A 20,355-nucleotide genomic window follows, 5' to 3' on the forward strand; every position below is an offset into this window, starting at 1 on the left:
AGTCCCCCCATTACTGTCATTAGCCACCTCCCCCCCATTACTGTCCTCAGTCCCCCACCTCCATTACTGTCCTCAGTCCCCCCCCCATTACTGTCATCAGTCCTTCAGTGCTCCTCCCTCATTACTCAACCTCCCTTTATGTTGTCACCCCCCCCACCTGTCCTACCTTACACAGATAGAGCTGCAAGCTGGTGATTAGTTGGTAGGACCGCCCTGCATCCTAGCAACCAATCACCTTCTTGTTAACTTAGGCAGCCCCCACTCTCTGCACAGAGCTGTCCTGCCTCCCACTGTCAGTTCTGTGAGAATGACAGCAGCGACCATGATTGCTGCTAGGCAGAATGGTTCATAAATGGCAGGATCTTGCTGGTCCATATGGGACATTGACCCAGTCTGGATCCTGACCGCAGTCCGCATTTAGTGATGCCTGTGCTTTATACTGTGTACTTGTCTCTATCCACAAAACTTGTGTCATTTCTGTCTGCTGCCTCTTTCCTTTGTTATCAGCATGAGTCACTTCTGACAAGTTTTCCTTACACCAAAAGGCAACACGATGACAGGGAGGGAGCTCCAGCACACAGCCTGTGGTTGAAAGCCTCAGCTCTTTTCCTGTTTGCTGTGTGAAAGGGTGTGTATCTTCTCCCTCAAATCAGCGTTCAGCTCTCCTCACTGAGTGTAACTTCAGCTCCCTGCTTTCTGAAAACTCAGGCAGCTGTATAAATTCAGCACATTGATTGTAGACAAAGACATTTTTATGTATCACCTGTGGCTAGTTACTTCACTGGGTATATGTAAGGATTTACAACCACTTTAACTTGTTAGTTCAAAGCTGAAGAAAACTCTTATTTTCTTAGTAAATATACAGCAGTATTAATAGAAGGAAACCTAGAGGTCCTACAAAGCACCCTGGGGGCACTGAAACTTGGCATGATCTTTTATGTCAAACTTTGGTAGCCTTGATGAATATGAAGGTGCAGGGGTGGGCTCAAGCCAGCCACACATGGATCAAAATTCAGCCAGTTCAGCAGGGACCGGACAAATTGTGATCCATGTATGGGCAGTGTGATTGTACAGAAGTCAGTCTACCAGTTGACTTCTGTATAACCTCCCTGTCAAATTTCTGCCACTCGATCAGTGCCACCAACTATTCCTGGCAGTGCTGATCAATGTATTCCGATGACAGGGAAGTCTCCCGCTGTCAGAATACTATAGCTTAGCAGGGAGTATTCTCCTATCCACCTTGAATATGTGGGTGGGGGAATTGAGTATTTTTGATTGAAATTGGCATCACAGATCACACCAGCTTTAAAGGTGAATAGAAGACAGATGTTATAAGCAAGAATCATTTCTTGATTGCTGTTTGTATCTTTTAATGTAATGTACTGTATGCTCTATAAACATGTGTTCTGAAAAAACATTAATGCTCATAAAAAACAGAATGGGAAGAAGATGGGGATGTTAGTTGGTCAATTTATAGGCACAAAGAATTCCTTTGATCAGAGTGTGTATTAATGAAACCCCCTTCCAAATATTACAATGCATATCTTCTCTTCATCATGCATTAGGTTACACATTGTGGAAAATGTATCATCCACTTTGTCGGCTAACCTTCTCTAATTTATTCGAATAGGGAATGTTAGCAATTGCTTGGAGACGATTGGCAATGGGGAAATTTCAGATTGGTTTATTTTGTATAAGAAAGTATGCATTATATATATATTCTAATGTACAGTGTGTGTATGTATATGTGTGTGTGTGTGTGTGTATATATATATATATTGTACTGAGCAGAAGTTTTAGGCAGGTGTGAAAATATGCTGTAAATTAAGAATGCTTTCAGAAATAGAAGTGTTAATTGCTTATTTTTTATCAATTAAGAAAATGGAAAGTAAATGATAAGAACAGAAATCCAAATCAAATCAATATTTGGTGTGACCAGCCTTTGCCTTCAAAACAGCATCAGTTCTTCCATTCTTCTAGGTACACTTGCACACAATTTTTAAGGAACTTGGCAGGTAGGTTGTTCCAAACATCTTGGAGAACTAACCACACATCTTCTGTGGATGTAGGCTGTCTCAAATCCTTCTGTCTCTTCGTAATCCCAGACAGGCTCGATGATGTTGAGATCAGGGCTTTTTGGGAGCCAAACCATCACTTTCTTTACACTCAAGATAGTTCCTAATGACTTTGGCTGCATGTTTGGGGTTGTTGTCATGCTGCAGAATACATTTTGAACAAATCACACGCCTCTCTGATGGTATGGCATGATGAATGTATCTTACCGTATTTCTCAGTATTTAGGACACCATTGATCTTGATCAAATCTCCAACTCCATTTGCAGAAATGCACTCTCTGGTCCTTCATGAACAAACTGCCTCTTGCTACAGCCAAATATTTCACATTTTGACTCATCGGTCCAGAGCACCTGCTGCCCTTTTTCTGCATCCCAGTTGCATCCAGGTGTGTGATTTGCAATATTCATCAATGTAAGGAAGAACAAGGGGTCCTTGAAGTGATGGTTTGGCCCCCACAGAGCTCTACACCATTGAGTCTGTCTTGGATTCCATGAAGGGATAAAAGGATTCAAGACAGCCTACATCCACAGAAGATTCGTGGTTAGTTCTCCAATATGTGTGGAACAACCTACCTGCCGAGTTCCTTCAAAAGCTGTGTGCAAGTGTAACTAGAATAATTGAATAACTGATGCTGTTTTGAAGGCAAAAAGGATGGTGATACCAAATATTGTAATAATATCTGTTCATTTACTTTCCATTTTGTTAATCGATAAAAATAAACTATTAACACTTTTATTTCTGAAAGCATTCCTAATTTATGGTATTTTTGTCATACCTGCCTAAAACTTTTGCACACTACTGCATATATACTGTGTATGTATGTGTATGTGTGTGTGTGTGTGTATATATATATATATATATATATATATATATATATATATATATATATATATATATATATCTACATATATATATATATATATGTAGATATATATATATATATATATCTACATATATATATATATATATATGTAGATATATATATATATATCTACATATATATATATATATATATATATATATATATATATATATATATAGACATTTTACAATAGTTCAAACTACCTTCATGAGTTTATGTGTTTTTTATATTGCAAACAAAGAACATTCCTGAGATAAAACTCTGATTTGACTGCAGCGGTAGAGAAACACAAGCATATATTTTAGTTCCAGAGTAACAATTTAAGAGAAAAGAGAAGTTCTAGAGTTTAAGGATTTACAAGTGGTAGTACATTTTTCTGTGACATTCAGTGTTTTTTTTTTTTTATAAATGTTCTGCCTTCCAAATACATAGTGAGTTAGGGTACTCTCATATGTTGAAAATCAATCATCTAATCATCTAACCTCTTCAACTTTGAAGTATTCTGACAACAGTTGGGCTATTTATGATGTGCAAACAGCTGTCCTTGGGCATCAGTGTCAGACAACATATTTACTGGCAGGGTTTAAATTTAGAGTAAACCTGTGCTTAACTGAAACTTGTTTGACTAGCAGTATGGATAAAATGTAGACACCCTGAGGTGACTGCACATACTATTGGATTTAGGAATGAGGTACAGATTCAAGGTTCATGATTAAATTTGCCAGACCAAATTTTAAAAAACAATGATGCCCTGCTTGACCTTTCAACTGTAGTCAGCATTGTCAGAATGACCAATAATGGTGCATGTTTTGTTCAAACCTCGAACTATAAAAGGATGGGCTCCCAGCAGCCATTTGTCAGTACTGAAATAGTATTGGGAGAGCTGACAGTTTGTGTAAGGAAAGTTAGCTAATATACAGTACTATACCATTCTACATTGCAGTAAATTACAGTGGATTGCAGTGTGGTGGGCTACATATTCTATTGTACCTTCCCCAACATGTGCTCACGATTCAGACACCCTAGAGTCCTTTTTAGGACTTCCATGTTTTGTGTCTGTAACATTATTAGCTGCTGGGTTGGTGTTCAGTGCTTTTTTCTTTTTTTTTTTTTTTTTTGGGGGGGGGGGTTATTTATCTTTGTTCCTGGGGCCTTTTGTTTTATTTTGGGGTGCACTGTGTACATTTGCCGATGTTGACCTTTGCAGCACATCCTCAGAGTAAAATAACACGCACCACATATTTATCTCCCTATTGCTATAGCTGCCATTAAATTTAGGCAATCCCCTTTATTAAAAACATACTAGGCGGGTCTAAAGTGAGAGACAGAGGTTTCTGCATGCAGAGATAGTAGAAAGTGAGCAGCTCAATTTTTGCAGGTCAAAATGTTGGTCAGGCAGCACCATCTAGACACAGGGCAGTTCTGCTTTCTTTATTCTTCCTCCCAGGCACAAAAGAGTTATTTGTCTGCACACACATTGTGCCCTCCTCCTCCCCACCTACTCATCTGATAATTCCACTATAGCCCTGCAGACTAGCAATGAGGAGTTAGCAGAATTATATGATCACACGATTGCTGACTTACTGCAGTAGTATAATCTTGGTCATGCACAAGCATTCCTCCTTTTCGTAGATGGGGAAGATAGCACTGTTCCTATTCCAGTACACTGGCACTGTAAAGGTCCCACACAATGTTTCTACAGCTGCATATTTTTGAAATGTTTGCCGGGTAATTCCTGAGTTATGCTTTTGAGTTTGCTGGTAATGTAAATGTGACACTCAATATTTCCGCAGATCAACCACAGTTGCAAAATTTGTAATGTTTGTGGTGAGGTAAATTCTGCCTCGTGCCATAGAGTTTGCAGCTTATTCTGGTTCTGTGGCACAGTAAAGGAGCCACACAATGTTTCTGCAGCTCACCTGCAGATGCACAATTTCTTCAATGTTTGCTGTATTGAAAATCTTGCTTTGCGCCTCAATTTGCGATCTATTCCTGTGCTGCAGCACTGTAAAAGTGCCACGCAGTGTTTTCACAGCTTCAACTGCACCTGCAAAATTTGTTAAATTTGCTGCAGATTAAATCTAGCAATGGGATTCAGAGTTGGTGGCCTATTCCTGTGCTGTGGTATTCAAAAATACTTGTAGCTAAAGTTCAAGTGCTTACACACAGTCCTGATGCTGGCAAATTTTTAATAAACATATACCTGAAGTGTATATTTTAAATATTTTGGGGACAGGAGGGGATTTGGGTAATGTGGGGTTGTGGTTTTGAAGATTTATGTGCACTCTGTTTTGACATTTTATTACATTTTAAAGCCAGTGGAGTGTGGTACTATAAATAAATTGCAAAAACTTTACTATTAACCACTTCAGCTCCGGAAGATTTTCCCCCTTAAAGACCAGGCCATTTTTTTGCGATACGGCACTGTGTCGCTTTAACTGACAATTGCGCAGTCGTGTGACGTGCCCAAAGAATATTGACATACTTTATTTCCCACAAATAGAGCTTTCTTTTGGTGGTATTTGATCACCTTTGCGGTTTTTATTTTTTGCGATATCAACAAAAAAATAGCGACAATTTAAAAAAAAAATTTTTTTTTACTTTTGCTATAAAAAGTATCCCCAAAAATGTTTTTAAAAACACATTTCTTCATCAGTTTAAGCCAATATGTATTCTTTTACATATTTTTGGTAAAATAAATTGCAATAAGCGTATATTGATTGGTTTGCGCAAAAGTTATAGCATCTACAAAATAGGGGATAGATTTATGGCATTTTTATGGCATTTTTTTTACTTGTAATGTCAGTGATCTGCAATTTTTTGCAGGACTACGACATTGCAGCGGACAGGGAATGGGTTAACCTTGGGGGGGTGTTCAAGGGGTTAAATGTTTTCCCTCGTGAGTGTTTCTAACTGTGGGGGGATGGGACTGACTGGAGGAGAAGACATTTCGCTGTTCGTAATTACTACCAACAGCAGAGCTGTCTCTTTTCTCCTGTCAGAACGAGGATTTGTGTGTTTACACACAATAATCCCCGGTCTGGCTCTCATGCCCGTGATTGCGGGTGGTCGGCAGAGATCGCACCCACAACCACGCGCATCGGGTCCCCCCGCTGTGCAGCAGGCACGCGCACCTGCTATGGCTCTTAAAGGAGCCAACATACGGGTACGGCGTTTCGCGAGAAAAGAACCACTTTGCCAACGTATATGTGCATGAGCTGGTCGGCAAGTGGTTAAACTGTGTGCTATTGGCCAATTTTTAAGAATGTTTTTTAGGAGGAAACCTTCTGATAATTCTTATATCTATTGTGGCTTCTACTTTCACTGGTCATTTGAGACATATTACTGCTTGATAAAAAAGTTAGGTGTAGCAGCCAAATCTACCTAAAAATGCCTTTTTTTAACCACTTCAGCCCCGGAAGGATTTGCCCCCCTCCCGACCAGACCATTTTTTGCGATACAACACTGCATCATTGCGTGGTCATGGGAAGTCGTACCCAAACAAAATTGATATCCTTTTTATCCCATAAATAGAGCTTTCTTTTGGTGGTAGTGGATCACCTCTGCGATTTTTATTTTTTGCGCTATAAACAAAAAAGTGCAACAATTTTGAAAAAAAAGCAATTTTTTTAAACTTTTTGCTATAATAAATATCCCCCCAAAAAATATAAAAAAACACATTTCTTCCTCAGTTTAGGCCAATATGGAAACTAAGACATACCAAAACATGTGCAGGAAACTTTTGGTGCCAGGCTTCCACTCCTGGTAGTTAAAATGAATCTGTCACTACTTAAAAAAAAAAAAAAAGAACAAAAAGAAGGTCTCCCTACCTACCTTTTTTTAAGAGCTACTGTAATCCTGCCAAATAATCTTCAGCATGCAATACATGTTGGATACCTGGAACACTCAGGTGTGTCAGATGCTAAATATTCTTCAGTAAGCTTAGCTTTTCAAGCGAACAAAGATTGGTGGTATGAGTGTCAGACAGGCAGTGTCACTTAATTAAGCTTAAAGTAACCACAGGTCAGCTTTCTAGGATTTTTCAGTTTAAGATAGTTATGCCTATTAAATTTACAAATTATACATACAGAACTTGTGGGTGTGCTAAAGTGTTACTAAACCCATGACCCCGCATTTGCTATATCTGGTCTGCCACAGTACACATAACATTTTTATTTTAGTAAATATAAACTGCTTAATGCCTTTTACTTATCAGCATTTAGAGCAGTCCTGTGATTTCTATCAGTGTCCAGCAGAGCACTGGTTAAACCTTGTAGGAGGAGTTTTCATTTGCCCCTGACTGTCCTATGAGGCTGCATGACCCCTAATCCTCTGCCTGGACAGTGCTGATTGGCCCTGTGCTGATCACATGCACTCTACCAAGAAAAAAAAACAAAAAACGCTCTAGCAATACACACCAAACTGAGCATGTGCAGAGTGGCTCTGTTCTATTAGAAGATGGATTGGGGACAGTGGAAGAAGGGGAGGATCAGATAAGACAGGATCAATGAGCAGGATTAACCCCTTAGGTTCCACAGTGAGTATAACAAGCATGCTTTACTGCATATACTGACTGATTTTACTGTTGTGGGTTTAGTAACACTTTAATCACAGGAAGATTTTCTGTTGTTTTAGACTTTCTTCTCATGCCCAGCCATAATGTTATTGTCGGACACTTGCTTTAGGACCCAAGCCACTGTTGCATTTCATTAAAAAAGGTGTAATGGATTTGTGCCATGTTCTTTACAATTTCATTGGATGCAAAGTTCACAGCTTATCCATAATTATAAGATGAAAGTAAGAATATGTATGTGTGTATATGGTGTTGTTGAAAGATTGTTTGCTTTTTGGATTGTTTCCTAATGTCCAACCATAATTTAATATTGTTAACTTGCTTCGGGATGCAAGACATTACTTTTCATTAAACAAAGGTAACTGATTTGTGACATGCTCTTTATAACTTCACTGGGAAGAAATACATGAATTATTTGTTACATTATGATGCAAAAAAATAGCCCAAGAGTGACAACATTAATGCCCTGTACACACGGTCGGATTTTCCAACGGAAAATGTGTGATAGGACCTTGTTGTCGGAAATTCCGACCGTGTGTAGGCTCCATCACACATTTTTCATCGGAATTTCCGACACACAAAGTTTGAGAGCAGGCTATAAAATTCCGATCGTTTGTACACAAATCCAACGCACAAAGTGCCACGCATGCTCATAATAAATTAAGAGACTAAAGCTATTGGCTACTGCCCCGTTTATAGTCCCGACGTACGTGTTTTACGCCACCGCGTTCAGGACGATCGGATTTTCCGACAACTTTGTGCGACCGTGTGTATGCAACACAAGTTTGAGCCAACATCCGTCGGAAAAAATCCATGGATTTTGTTGTCGGAATGTCCGATCAATGTCCGACCGTGTGTACAGGGCATTATAGTATTGCAGTATGGTAACATTTTAAATAAATCAAGGGATATTGTTTCCACTGAATCATAACTCTGCAACTGTAGGAATGCATGGACAGCGTGTAGCATCTGATTCTCCAATGTTACAATTTATATTTCAGTGTTGTTAGCAAAACTGGGTGTATAGTTTAACCACTTCAATACCGGGCACTTTCCCCCCTTCCTGCCCAGGACAATTGTCAGCCTTTGTCGCAATTGCGTTGTCACAATTTGAATGACAATTGCGTGGTCATGCAACACTGTACCCAAACTAAATTTTTATAATTTTCTTCCCACAAATAGAGCTTTCTTTTGGTGGTATTTGATCACCACTGGGGTTTTTATTTTTTTGCTAAACAAACTAAAAAAGACCCAAATTAAAAAAAAAACAAAAAGCTGATGGGCACTAATAGGTGGCACTGATGGGCACCACTGACAGCACTAATAGGCGGCACTGATGGGCACTGATAGATGGCACTGAATAGGCAGCACTGATGAGCTACTGAGGCATTACTGAGTGGCATCTGAAGGGCACTGACAGGCATTACTGATGGGGCACTGTCTGGCACTTTGATTGGCACTGACAGGCATTCTTTATAGGGCACAGGCTGGCAGCTAATGGACAGTGATTGGCAGCTGATGGGCACCTCTGATGGGGGCTGCACTGATAATAAATGTGCTAATTTTCAGCACAGACCTTCCCTCTGACAAGGAGAGCCGCCGATCGGCTCTTCTTGTCATCGTGAACTGAAAAAAGCCATTTACTGGCACGCGATAATCAGCTGCGATTGGTCAGAGCTGGTCACGTGGTAAGAAGCCTCCATCAGAGGCTCCTTGCTACGATCAGAGATGCAGTGTGTCAGACTGACACACGGCACCTCCGATCCCCACGCTGCACGCTGGCTTGTTATCCTGATCACGTTATATGACGTCCGGGCCGGATAACAGAACCACTTTGCCGATGTCATATTGGTATATGGTGGGCGGCAAGTGGTTAAAGCCCAGCTGCAGCCCAAAATTTTGGAGATTTCTTCTAACTTCTTGCCCTCTGTAAGTTCGTAATATCTCCTTAACAATGACACAGAGAGGGTGATTGAATTACTATAAAAAAAAAGAGTTAGTGCAAAGATAAGGAATCTAAACACAAGAAAAGCAGATGCCTATAGAGACTCATTGGCATCAAACGAGTTAATGGTACAAAAATTGTTTTGTTGAAAACGATGTATCAATGCACAAGTACTAAAACTGGATAATTCTACAGCCATCACCATATATATTTTTTGTAGGTCATTTTTAGTTATAAGAGACAGCGCATACTGTGTGAAGGCGTGTTATAGGGTTGTATTTATACTTCCTTTTTTAGTTATCTATGGTTGATCCCTTCCCTTATAAATCTTCACTGTATGACAAAGGTATAAACTTAACAGACATTTTAATTATATGTGTGCTTTGCATTGTAAAATTTCCCTGCCCTGCTTAGATGTTGGCTATCAGCATCTAAGGATTTCCAATATTTGCAGGAAATATAAATAGTGACTAAGAGGTAAATACTGAATCACCAATTTCTTTTTTTGAGAAAGATGTTATATTCTGACTGTGTGTGAATATTAGTGAGAAATACAGATCTTATAGTTTGACCAAAAAAAATGTTAAATGTTTACATAAAAGGAATACAGCATGTACGTCTGTAGTGCAGCAATTAAACATTTTTGTAGCAATGACCTTTCAGACTAAGCCTGACATTTCCTATGTACAGAAAAGGAAACATTTGTCTCAGTGCTCAACTATTGTAGCTCACACAGCAGGCAAAATTACAGCTGACAGAATAGTCTAGTTTTCTAGGCCAGAGCTGAAGTAGAGGCAGTGACTCACTCGAATTCAGCCTAGTTATATGTGAATGAAAGTAAAGAAAACAAATTACCTTACAGCAAAAAAGATGTAAAAATAATGACCGTGTGTACCGGAGGAATGCATGGTGCATGGGTCAGACATACCCGCAAGGGAGATTGAAAAATGTTATTTAAACATCCGAACTGTCAGTTAATATTAAGCAATAACATTTTAATTTAGTAAACTAATATGTGTATTCGTGTGTGTGCGTGTGTGTCCCTAAACAATAACCTGCCATATTGTTTCCTTCACTAGAGGCAGTGAGGTGCATGAGCTCCTGCCTCGAGTGCAGCTACTGCTGTGGATCAGACTTGTTAATTACAGATAATTCAGATGTATATACAATGTAAATACTGTATTTTTGTTATTTTATTTATTTTTTATTTACATTGCATTTTTGTTCAGTTGACTCTGGAAAACGTTAAGTAGATGTAAAAGTTACACATGTTCTTGTTGTTTAAACTTATTATATATTTTGCATATGTGCAAACGTATGTATATTCAAGCAAGGAGCTACATAAAGTCAAAATTCATAACACCCATTAGAAGGAGATTAATATTGTTTTTTTTCCTGTTACAGTATGTGTATTGTATACACAAGGTATTGGAAACAAGGAATGGAGAGAGGTAAGTTTGTTTTGATTTTATTTGTCTATAACTGTATGGCTTTATTTGTATATGAAAAGTAGGTTGAGTCTTTGTCTATTTCCAAACAATGATTAAAATGGATAGGGAATGCTTTGAAAATAAAAATGGACATACAGCACATTCCATTCATACTGTTGAATTTATAGTCAGGAGGATACTGTATAAAGTATGATGGGTATTACAATCAATAAATTGTGAGAATGAAGAATATGTGCTTGTAAAATAAAAACTTACAAAGGGACATCAGAAGGCAGAACATGCACTATAACCAAGAACCCTCAAAAAAGCCTGGTCTCAGCAAGGGTAAATGGATGACATTTTTTACCTATTTTTTTCACCTTGTGACCTTCTCCTTCCTAATGGCAATATACATAATATAGAGTTCAGGCACTTTGTGGCACCACAGCTTACAACCTTCCTGCCCCTGTGTTTTGATCACTGCTGCTAGTTAAAAGGGGTACTGATATGTCCTGTGCCTTTATATGGTAGGTTGACCCTACCATGTGCAAGTGTCATGGATGGCAATTCTACCTTTTAGAGGTACTAATGCTAATGCTCTTAAAAGGCAAAAAGAAACCCAGTGGTACCATATATAGTCTGCTTCTGTGATCCCTTTTGAGATGGGGATAATGATGAGAGATGATATTCATAAGTTGGGCAAATTGTGCAATTATCCTTTAAAGCCACCTATTGTGCTCAAATTAGAGGCTTTTAGCTGCACTTTTAGAGGCTGCCTGCCCAGAGCCTCCAGGGCCTGTGCCAAATTCTGATCAAACAGTTGATGCATTTGCTAAACTGATGATGGGAAACCACGATAAGGCCAATAGTCCAACTGTGCATGCCAATATTAACATCCCTTTAAGTCACATTTGATTTACAACAGTGGTTATTTTGTTACTTCATTAAATCAATTTTTTGTAAATAAATATACCAACTACAGAGTAATCAGTAATAAGCTTAAAAATACTTTCTTATTTCATTTCTGCCAATGGAAATCCAAAATACGCTCATTTGTGTCCCTTTCAATTTTTTTGGGAGAACTGTTTGCCACTAGCTTATTAGCTTACTGTTTATTTTCTAAAGCAAGACCTTAATTCTGGACGTTTGCCTTGTGTTTTACCATTTCGACTGATATCACCTTTTACTGCATGACATATATATAACAGCATATAACAGAATGATTGTGATTGGACACTTGACATAATATTTCACTCTTTAACAATGGCACTGTCAGTAGTATTAGAAAAAAATTGATGTTTATTAATATAAAAGCTTAAAAGTTATCTCAACACAGTGAACAGTATAATTTAAAAGCAACATGCTGATTTTGACACCTTAACTTTCATACTGCCTATTTCTTCATTAGATGTGTTCTTTTCTCCCCTTGATCACACAGTCTTTTCATTTGAACTTTTTGGTGAAAATTGATATATTCATATTATTGGTCATCTAATTTATTGAAAGTGCACCATGCATGTTGAATTTAAAATAGTAATTCTAGTAAATTCATTTAGAAGATACGATAATTATTTCACTGTAGATGTAAAAAAAAAAACACAAGAAAAAACATCTACATTTATCTAATCGGTTTTCCCATTTAATAACCTGAATTGTGATGAGTGAAGTTGCAGCTTGTAAGATAAACTCACTTCATAATTGATGATGGATGCATTGAGAATAACTGTAAGTATTCAAATGTGTGAATCCACCTTGGGTGCAATCTGTTTCAGTGCTAGTTGTATTTTATGAAGTAAAAGTGGACCAATGTATTATGTAAACTTGTGCAAAGAATTTTTTTTTTTACAAATGTTCAACTGCAGGATTAACATTAAAGTATATCTAAAGCCAAAACGTTTTTGTTTTCATTTTGGATAGCGTAGAGCAGTGGTTCTCAACCCTGTCCTCAAGTACCCCCAACAGGCCATGTTTTGGGAATTTCTCTTAGATAAAATAGCTGTCCAAAATACCAAGCCATTGACTCTGATTTAAAGCATCTGTGCAAGATAAAGGAAAACCTGCAAACTTGGGCTGTTGGGAGTACTTAAGGACAGGGTTGAGAACCACTGGAGTAGAGCAGGGTTAAAACTGCTTTAATTTTTTGTCATCTGTATCAAGTGATATCCCTTCTGTTCTGTAGACTCAACAGGAAGTTAAAATATATCTTCCCAATGTGAGTGAAATCCCTTCTTAGACAGTTGTCATGACAATCAATGTTCCAGTTGTAAGATTTCCCCTCTATTCCTGTTCTGACGGCAACTCAAACTTTTGAATTTGCCCTCATTTCATTCTTGCTGACATTGGTGATCAGGGCAGTTAATCTCCTTAATAGAGAATAATGATCTTAGTAATATTGTTTTTACTCTGGCATGTGTGGCAATGTGCACAATGTGTAGCACAATCAATTTTTTTATAGGCACCCCCAATGTGTGTCATTACATATGTGCATCAAAATGTTTTGGGAGGTTTTAATGGTTAGTTGTACTTTTCATTTTTTGACAGGTTCTCTTTAATGAAACATTAGGGGTCTTTTAGATTCCTCTGCACTCCATTGCAGCTAATAGAACACAGATCAAACTCTGTTAGCTTTTTCTGGTCACAGCAGCTGAGGAAAGTGACAGGCAAAACTGGAAGTGGCATAATACAGTACACATCACTTCCAGGTTCTTACTAATTAGAAAAGGTCAGAGAGTGAGGGATTGCTAGTCACCCTCATCTCTACCTGGCAAAACCTGCCATGCCGGGCCTGGGCCCAAAGGTGCAGAAAGCATTGTGGTTGGGTCAGAAAATTGAATAATTAGGTGCCCCCAACTTGGAAGATTTTACCTCTATTTCTGTTAGAGTGTAAATTTCCCTAAGGGGAACACAAACAGCAATAAAAACACATGGTTTGCGCGGTACAAAAGCTGCCAGTATATCAAATTATAAATATTTGAAACATATTATTAGCATTTCTACAAGTCACAACTGTCTGGTTGCAATATCTATCCTCTTCTGAAATGGAAACCTAGTCTGATCAAGGCATTTTTAGCTTAAAGTGGACCTTTACCCATAACAACTTGATAAAAAGTATGTTCTTTAGTAAGGAACATACATTCCACATGAATAATTATGCCACCAAAATCAGTGTGTGCTGTAAATTGCCTCCAGTATTGTTCCTGTTTCTTCTTGCTGGAGGCTGCCATTTTTCTGAAGTCCAAAGCCCCGGAACAGCAGTAAATCATAAAGCTGAACTAAACCCATCGATTTGACAGTTCGAAATAACAGTCACATTCCTTGAATGCCGGAATTGCTAACTGTCACATTTGCTTGTGTCCTCAACCAAACTGTCAAACCATCAAATGACTGGCATCATAACTGATCACATGTGGAGCACCAAAATGGAGAGCAACTGAGCATGTGCAGAGCAGGGTGAGACAGTGTATTACTGGATTATAAACAGTATAGACACTTATTTTTAATGTTATACATCGCTATACCTGCAAAGTGGGCCAGCCTGAAGTTCTCTAGCAGGACTTCATTTTTTGACTAAAGTTAGACTTTAGCTTCCTGACCATTTTCTAGATAATGTTGGGATCATTTGTGACATTGTCCTCTTGATCCTGTGTAGAGATAGAAGGACCATTTGACTAACGTGTAAAGATATCAAATATCACAAAGATGTGTAATGGGTATTTTTTTTCTTGAAATGGATATTTAATTATTGAATTGCCATTTTAGCTCTACCTTAAATGGCTAAATATTCTGCTGTCCTCAACACACTCCTTGTGGTACTTAAGGAGTGGAAACCTGTCTGTCATGTTTATCAATTGGCCCTATTGTTCAGTTAACATGCCTAAACCACTCAGATCTAAACATTCGACAATGCAGAACTGTTTGCTGTAATAAGCCGTACAACAAATGCTGTATATATGATTCATATTTTAAAGTTGAAGCCTGCAATGAGACTGTGAAGAGGTGGATGCACTCTGGTAACCCTTTCTTTCCCAGTGTGTTGCTTTGTAGCTTTGTAAGGGGTTAAAGAAGACTGATACCAAGACAAGTGCTTAAGCTAGTTGTATGTATAGTTAATTTTATCCTTGTAAAGTAATATATAACTCGATTAACATTTGTTTATATACAGTACAATATCTCACAAAAGTGAGTACACCCCTCACATTTTTGTAAATATTTTATTATATCTATTCATGTGACAACACTGAAGAAATTACACTTTGCAACAATGTAAAGTAGTGAGTGTACAGCTTGTATAACAGTGTCAATTTACTGTCCCCTCAAAATAACTCGATACACAGCCATTAACGTCTAAACCGCTGGCAATAAAAGTGAGTATACCCCTAAATGAAAATGTCAGTTGGGGCCAATTATCCATTTTCCCTCCCTGATGTCATGTGACTCATTAGTGTTACAAGGTCTCAGGTGTGAATGGGCAGCAGGTGTGTTAAATTTGGTGTTATCGCTCTCACTCTCTCATACTGGTCACTGGAAGTTTAGCATGGCATCTCATGGCAAAGAACTCTCTGAGGATCTGAAAAAACAGAATTGTTGCTCTACATAAGGATGGCCTAGGCTATAAGAAGATTGCCAAACTGAAACTGAGCTACAGCACGGTGGTCAAGACCATACAGAGGTTTAACATGACAGGTTCCACTCAGAACAGGTCTCGCCATGGTCAACCAAAGAAGTTGAGTGCATGTTTTCAGCATCCTATCCAGAGTTGTCTTAGACAAATGAGTGCTGCCAGCATTGCTGCAGAGGTTGAAGGGGTGGGGGTGAGCCTGTCAGTGCTCAGGCCATACGCCCCACACTGCATCAAATTGGTCTGCATGGCTGTCATCCCAGAATAAAGCTAAAGATGATGCTCAAGAAAGCCTGCAAACAGTTTGCTGAAGACAAGCAGACTAAGGACATGGGTTACTGGAACCATGTTCTGTGGTCTGATGAGACAAAGATAAACTTATTTGGTTCAGATGGTGTCAAGCATGTCTGTGGCGGCAGCCAGCTGATGGTACAAAGACAAGTGTGTCTTGTCTACAGTCAAGCATGGTGGTGGGAGTGTCATGGCCTGGGGCTGCATGAGTGCTACAGGCACTGGGGAGCTACAGTTCATTGAGGGAACCATGAATGCCAACATGTACTGTGACATACTGAAGAAGAGCATGATCCCCTCCCTTCGGAGACTGGGCCACAGGGCAGTATTCCAACATAACGACCCCAAACACACCTCCAAGATGACCACTGCCTTGCTAAAGAAGCTGAGGGTAAAGGTGATGGACTGGCCAAGTATGTCTCCAGACCTAAACCCCTTATGAGCATCAGTGGGGCATCCTCAAATGGAAGGTGAAGGAGCGCAAGGTCTCTAACATCCACCAGCTCTATGATGTCGCTCTGGTAAAACTCCATGCCCAAAAGGGTTAAGGCAGTGCTGGAAAATAATGGTGGCCACACTTATTTACACTTTTGGGCCCAATTTGGAAATTTTTACTTAGGTGTGTACTCAGTTTTGTTGCCAGCAGTTTAGACATTTATGACTGTGTGTTGAGTTATTTAGAGGGGACAGCAAATTTACACTGTTATACAAGCTGTACGCTCACTACCTTACATTGTAGCAAAGTGTCATTTCTTCAGTGTTGTCACATGAAAAGATATAGTAAAATATTTACTATAATGTGAGGGGTGTACTAACTTTTGTGAGATATTGTGTAAGTGTGTGTGTGTGTATATATATATATATATATATATATATATATATATAAAGATATGGTATATCAGTAGAAAATGAAACATATTAAAGTAAGCAATAGTGTTTGTTGGTATGTGGTAACCTAGGCCACAAAGGTTTAAGCAGCATTCCAAAAGTTAAGACTCAGGAAAGTAAACTGAGCACTGCATATGAACCACCAAACATATGAGAAGTATAGTATTATATGTGAGTGGCAATGTGACACAATCTAACCTTTGCTTCTTTGTTCCTTCCCTGTCACAGACTCTCTGCCTGAAACTTACAAAAGCTGCAGGGGATCAAATAATTATTTTCCACATTCTATGTGTGTGTGTGTGTGTGTATGTGTATATATATATATATATATATATATATATATATATACACACATACATACAAGGCTCAAAATTTCAAGTTCTGAGCAGTAGCCTTAAGGGTTACTTGCCACCAGTTGCCCTACCCCGCCCCTAATTTTGCCCCTAAACACGCCCTTATAAATTATCTCATGAAATACCACTTAAATTTAATGCAGAATTAAGTTACAAAAATAAATATTAACAACTTTATCAGTGCCTATCAGTGCAGCCTCACCTGTGCCCATCAATGCAGCCTCACCTGTGCCCATCATTGTGGCGTGACCAGTGCCACTGCCCACCAATGCAACCTCACCTGTGCCTATCATTGTGGAGTGACCAGTGCCCACCAATGCAGCCTCACCTGTGCCCATCATTGCGACATGACCAGTGCCCACCAATGCAGCTTCACCTGTGCCCATCATTGCAGCGTGACCTGTGCCCATCATTGCAGCGTGACTTGTGCCCATCATTGCAGCATGACCTGTGCCCATCATTGCAGCCTCACCTGTGCCCATCAATGCAGCATGACCAGTGCCCATCATTGCAGCCTCACCTGTGCCCATCAATGCAGAATGACCAGTGCCCATCATTGCAGCCCCACCTGTGCCCATCATTGCAGCCTCTCCTGTGCCCATCAATGAAGTGTGACCTGTGCCCATTATTGCAGCATGACCTGTGCCCATTATTGCAGCGTGACCTGTGCCCATCATTGCAGCGTGACCAGTGTCCATCGTTGTAGCCTCACCAGTGCCCATCATTACAGCCTCAACAGTGCCCATCATTGCAGCCTCACCTGTGCCCATCATTGCAGCCCCACCTGTGCCCTTCATTGCAGCCTCTCCTGTGCCCATTATTGCAGCGTGACCTGTGCCCATTATTGCAGCGTGACCTGTGCCCATCATTGCAGCCTCACCAGTGTCCATCATTGCAGCCTCACCAGTGTCCATCATTGCAGCCTCACCAGTGTCCATCATTGCAGCCTCACCCGTGCCCATCATTGCAGCCTCACCCGTTCCCATCATTGCAGCCTCACCCGTGCCCATCAATGCAGCCTCACCCGTGCCCATCATTGCAGCCTCACCCGTGCCCATCATTGCAGCCTCACCCGTGTCCATCATTGCAGCCTCACCCGTGTCCATCATTGCAGCTTCACCCGTGTCCATCATTGCAGCCTCACCCGTGTCCATCATTGCAGCCTCACCCGTGTCCATCATTGCAGCCTCACCCGTGCCCATCATTACAGCCTCACCCGTGCCCATCATTGCAGCCTCACCCGTGCCCATCATTGCAGCCTCAACCTTGCCCATCATTGCTGCCTCACCCGTGCCCATCATTGCAGCCTTACCCGTGCCCATCTTTGCAGCCTCCCCTGAGTTTATCATTGCAGCCTCACCTGTGTCCATCATTGCAGCGTGACCTGTGCAGAGGAAGAGGGCGGCTGGATCATCACAGGGGAAGAGAGCGTGGAGGAAGAGGAGAGCTGGCTGGATCAGAGAGCGGGTATTGCCTTCTGTAACAGCTTACATTTGAATTGTCGTCCGCTCGCGGTCGCACACAGCCCTGCCTCCTGACCCAGCGCCTGTGACAGACAGAACACATTCACACCAGCATTGGACCGTCATTTTGTCTGTCACAGGCGCTGGGTTAGGAGGCGGGACTGTGTGTGACGGCGAGCAGAGGCAATTCAAATGTAAGCTGTTACAGCGTGCTATCCCCACTCTGTGATTCGGCCGGAAATCCTCTTCCTCCACGCTCTCTTCCCCTGTGATGATCCGAACACCCTCTCTCTTCCTCCATGCTCTCTTCCCTTGGGCGAATGGCTCCCATTCAACCCCCCCTGCCGGAGGTGCTCACCCCCCGCTCCCCGGCAGCCCATGCTCACCAGCCATCATTTTCCACTTGGAAAATGCGATAGATATATATATATATATATATATATATATATATATATATATAATATATATTTTTTTAAAAAACCTTTGTCTAAAACATGCATATTTAGGGAGACCTTGTTACCTTGCCTATTAAGAGCAAAGTGACAGAATATCTCTAAAGCCCATTCTCAACCCAGTTATACTTCACAGTGCACCCCCTGCCGCCATCATTTCTTCCACTAAATACCAGGTGTATTAATAAGTAATAAGGAACTTTGAGGGCAATGACACCTCCTCCTTCATGTGACAACTCCCATGCCTAGAGATTGGCAGCTGCATCATTAAAGGAGGTCACCTGGTATTTTGTGGTGACTGAGTCTAAAGGAGGAATTGTAAAGGTGGTCAGTGGGGTGGGCTTTAAATAGGCCATGTCACTTTGCCTTGAATGGACTGGGGTCTCTCAATTACAGAGTACAGCCTGGGTTTTCTAAACTGCTGACTGCATATAATACACAAAATATTTATAAATGAAATTTTAGATTTTCTTAAACTGTAAAAATGCTCTTTTTTTACTCCTGACCATAATAAATAAAATAAAAATGCAAAACCATTATACACTTAAGTTAACTGCAGCTCTATGCATAAGAGTAAAACAAACTTTGTAAATGAAATCAAATAAAAAATAAAGCTCTCATTTTTGTTGCTCAAAATGGTGAGGTCTCTAAAAATTATCTTCAGAAAAGGAGGGGAGAAGGAGGCGCACCTAAGTGTAATATTAGTAGCACAGTTTATTGCACAAGATGCATTGCACTTACAAGATATAGGCAGAACACACACATTGTGTTAGGAAAGCATCATCCTCAAAGACTACCACATCCAGATGGCTGTGGAGGAGAGAGCTGGGACACAAGAAGTGACAGGAATTCCGGGCTGCTCCGCATGGATGGTCCTTGGACTTGGACACACTCTGAAGGATGGCTGCCACCTAAAATCATTTTTAATCTTTCATTCATGACTTTTCTCCTGGATTTTGGAACTTAACCACCTATTACAAGGAATATATACACACACTTTTCCTGCCATTGCAGCAATTGTCCATATGTTGTGCGCCTGGTTGTTTCTACTTTTATAACTAAAAATGATCTTACTGCTCTTTTGAATTACTGTTTTTAGTCCATTTTAAAGAGTGGTTCTTTTATTCCATGGTTGTGCTATTGTGTCATGGTTTTTTCTAATGCAAGTCTTGTTTATGGTTTTTGTTTTATTTATGATGGTTATTAAAAACCCTCAAGCAACATATGTACTTTTATGCTGGGTATTTATACGCTTGCAACACACTCTTATGTTTATGTTTGGACAGGTTAATGTTACTTGTATAATCAAAGATTTCATCTGTTGATTCTATTTTTTAATTCAGCATTAGTGTACATCAATCATCCAAAGGTCACCAGGGAATGTTCTCAGTAATGATGCATGAA

General features: G+C 39.9%; 1 protein-coding gene across 1 annotated transcript in view; it reads left to right on the forward strand.

Moving 5' to 3' along the window:
* CPNE8 (copine 8) overlaps positions 1-20,355 on the forward strand; it is a 442,845-nt gene that overhangs the window by 190,227 nt on the left and 232,263 nt on the right. The window contains exon 3 of the mRNA XM_073619694.1: positions 10,861-10,907. Within this exon, the coding sequence (XP_073475795.1) occupies positions 10,861-10,907 (47 nt within the window). The remainder of the gene's footprint in view (positions 1-10,860; positions 10,908-20,355) is intronic.

This window comes from Aquarana catesbeiana, linkage group LG03, assembly GCF_042186555.1.
Source record: "Aquarana catesbeiana isolate 2022-GZ linkage group LG03, ASM4218655v1, whole genome shotgun sequence".
Lineage (NCBI taxonomy): Eukaryota > Metazoa > Chordata > Amphibia > Anura > Ranidae > Aquarana > Aquarana catesbeiana.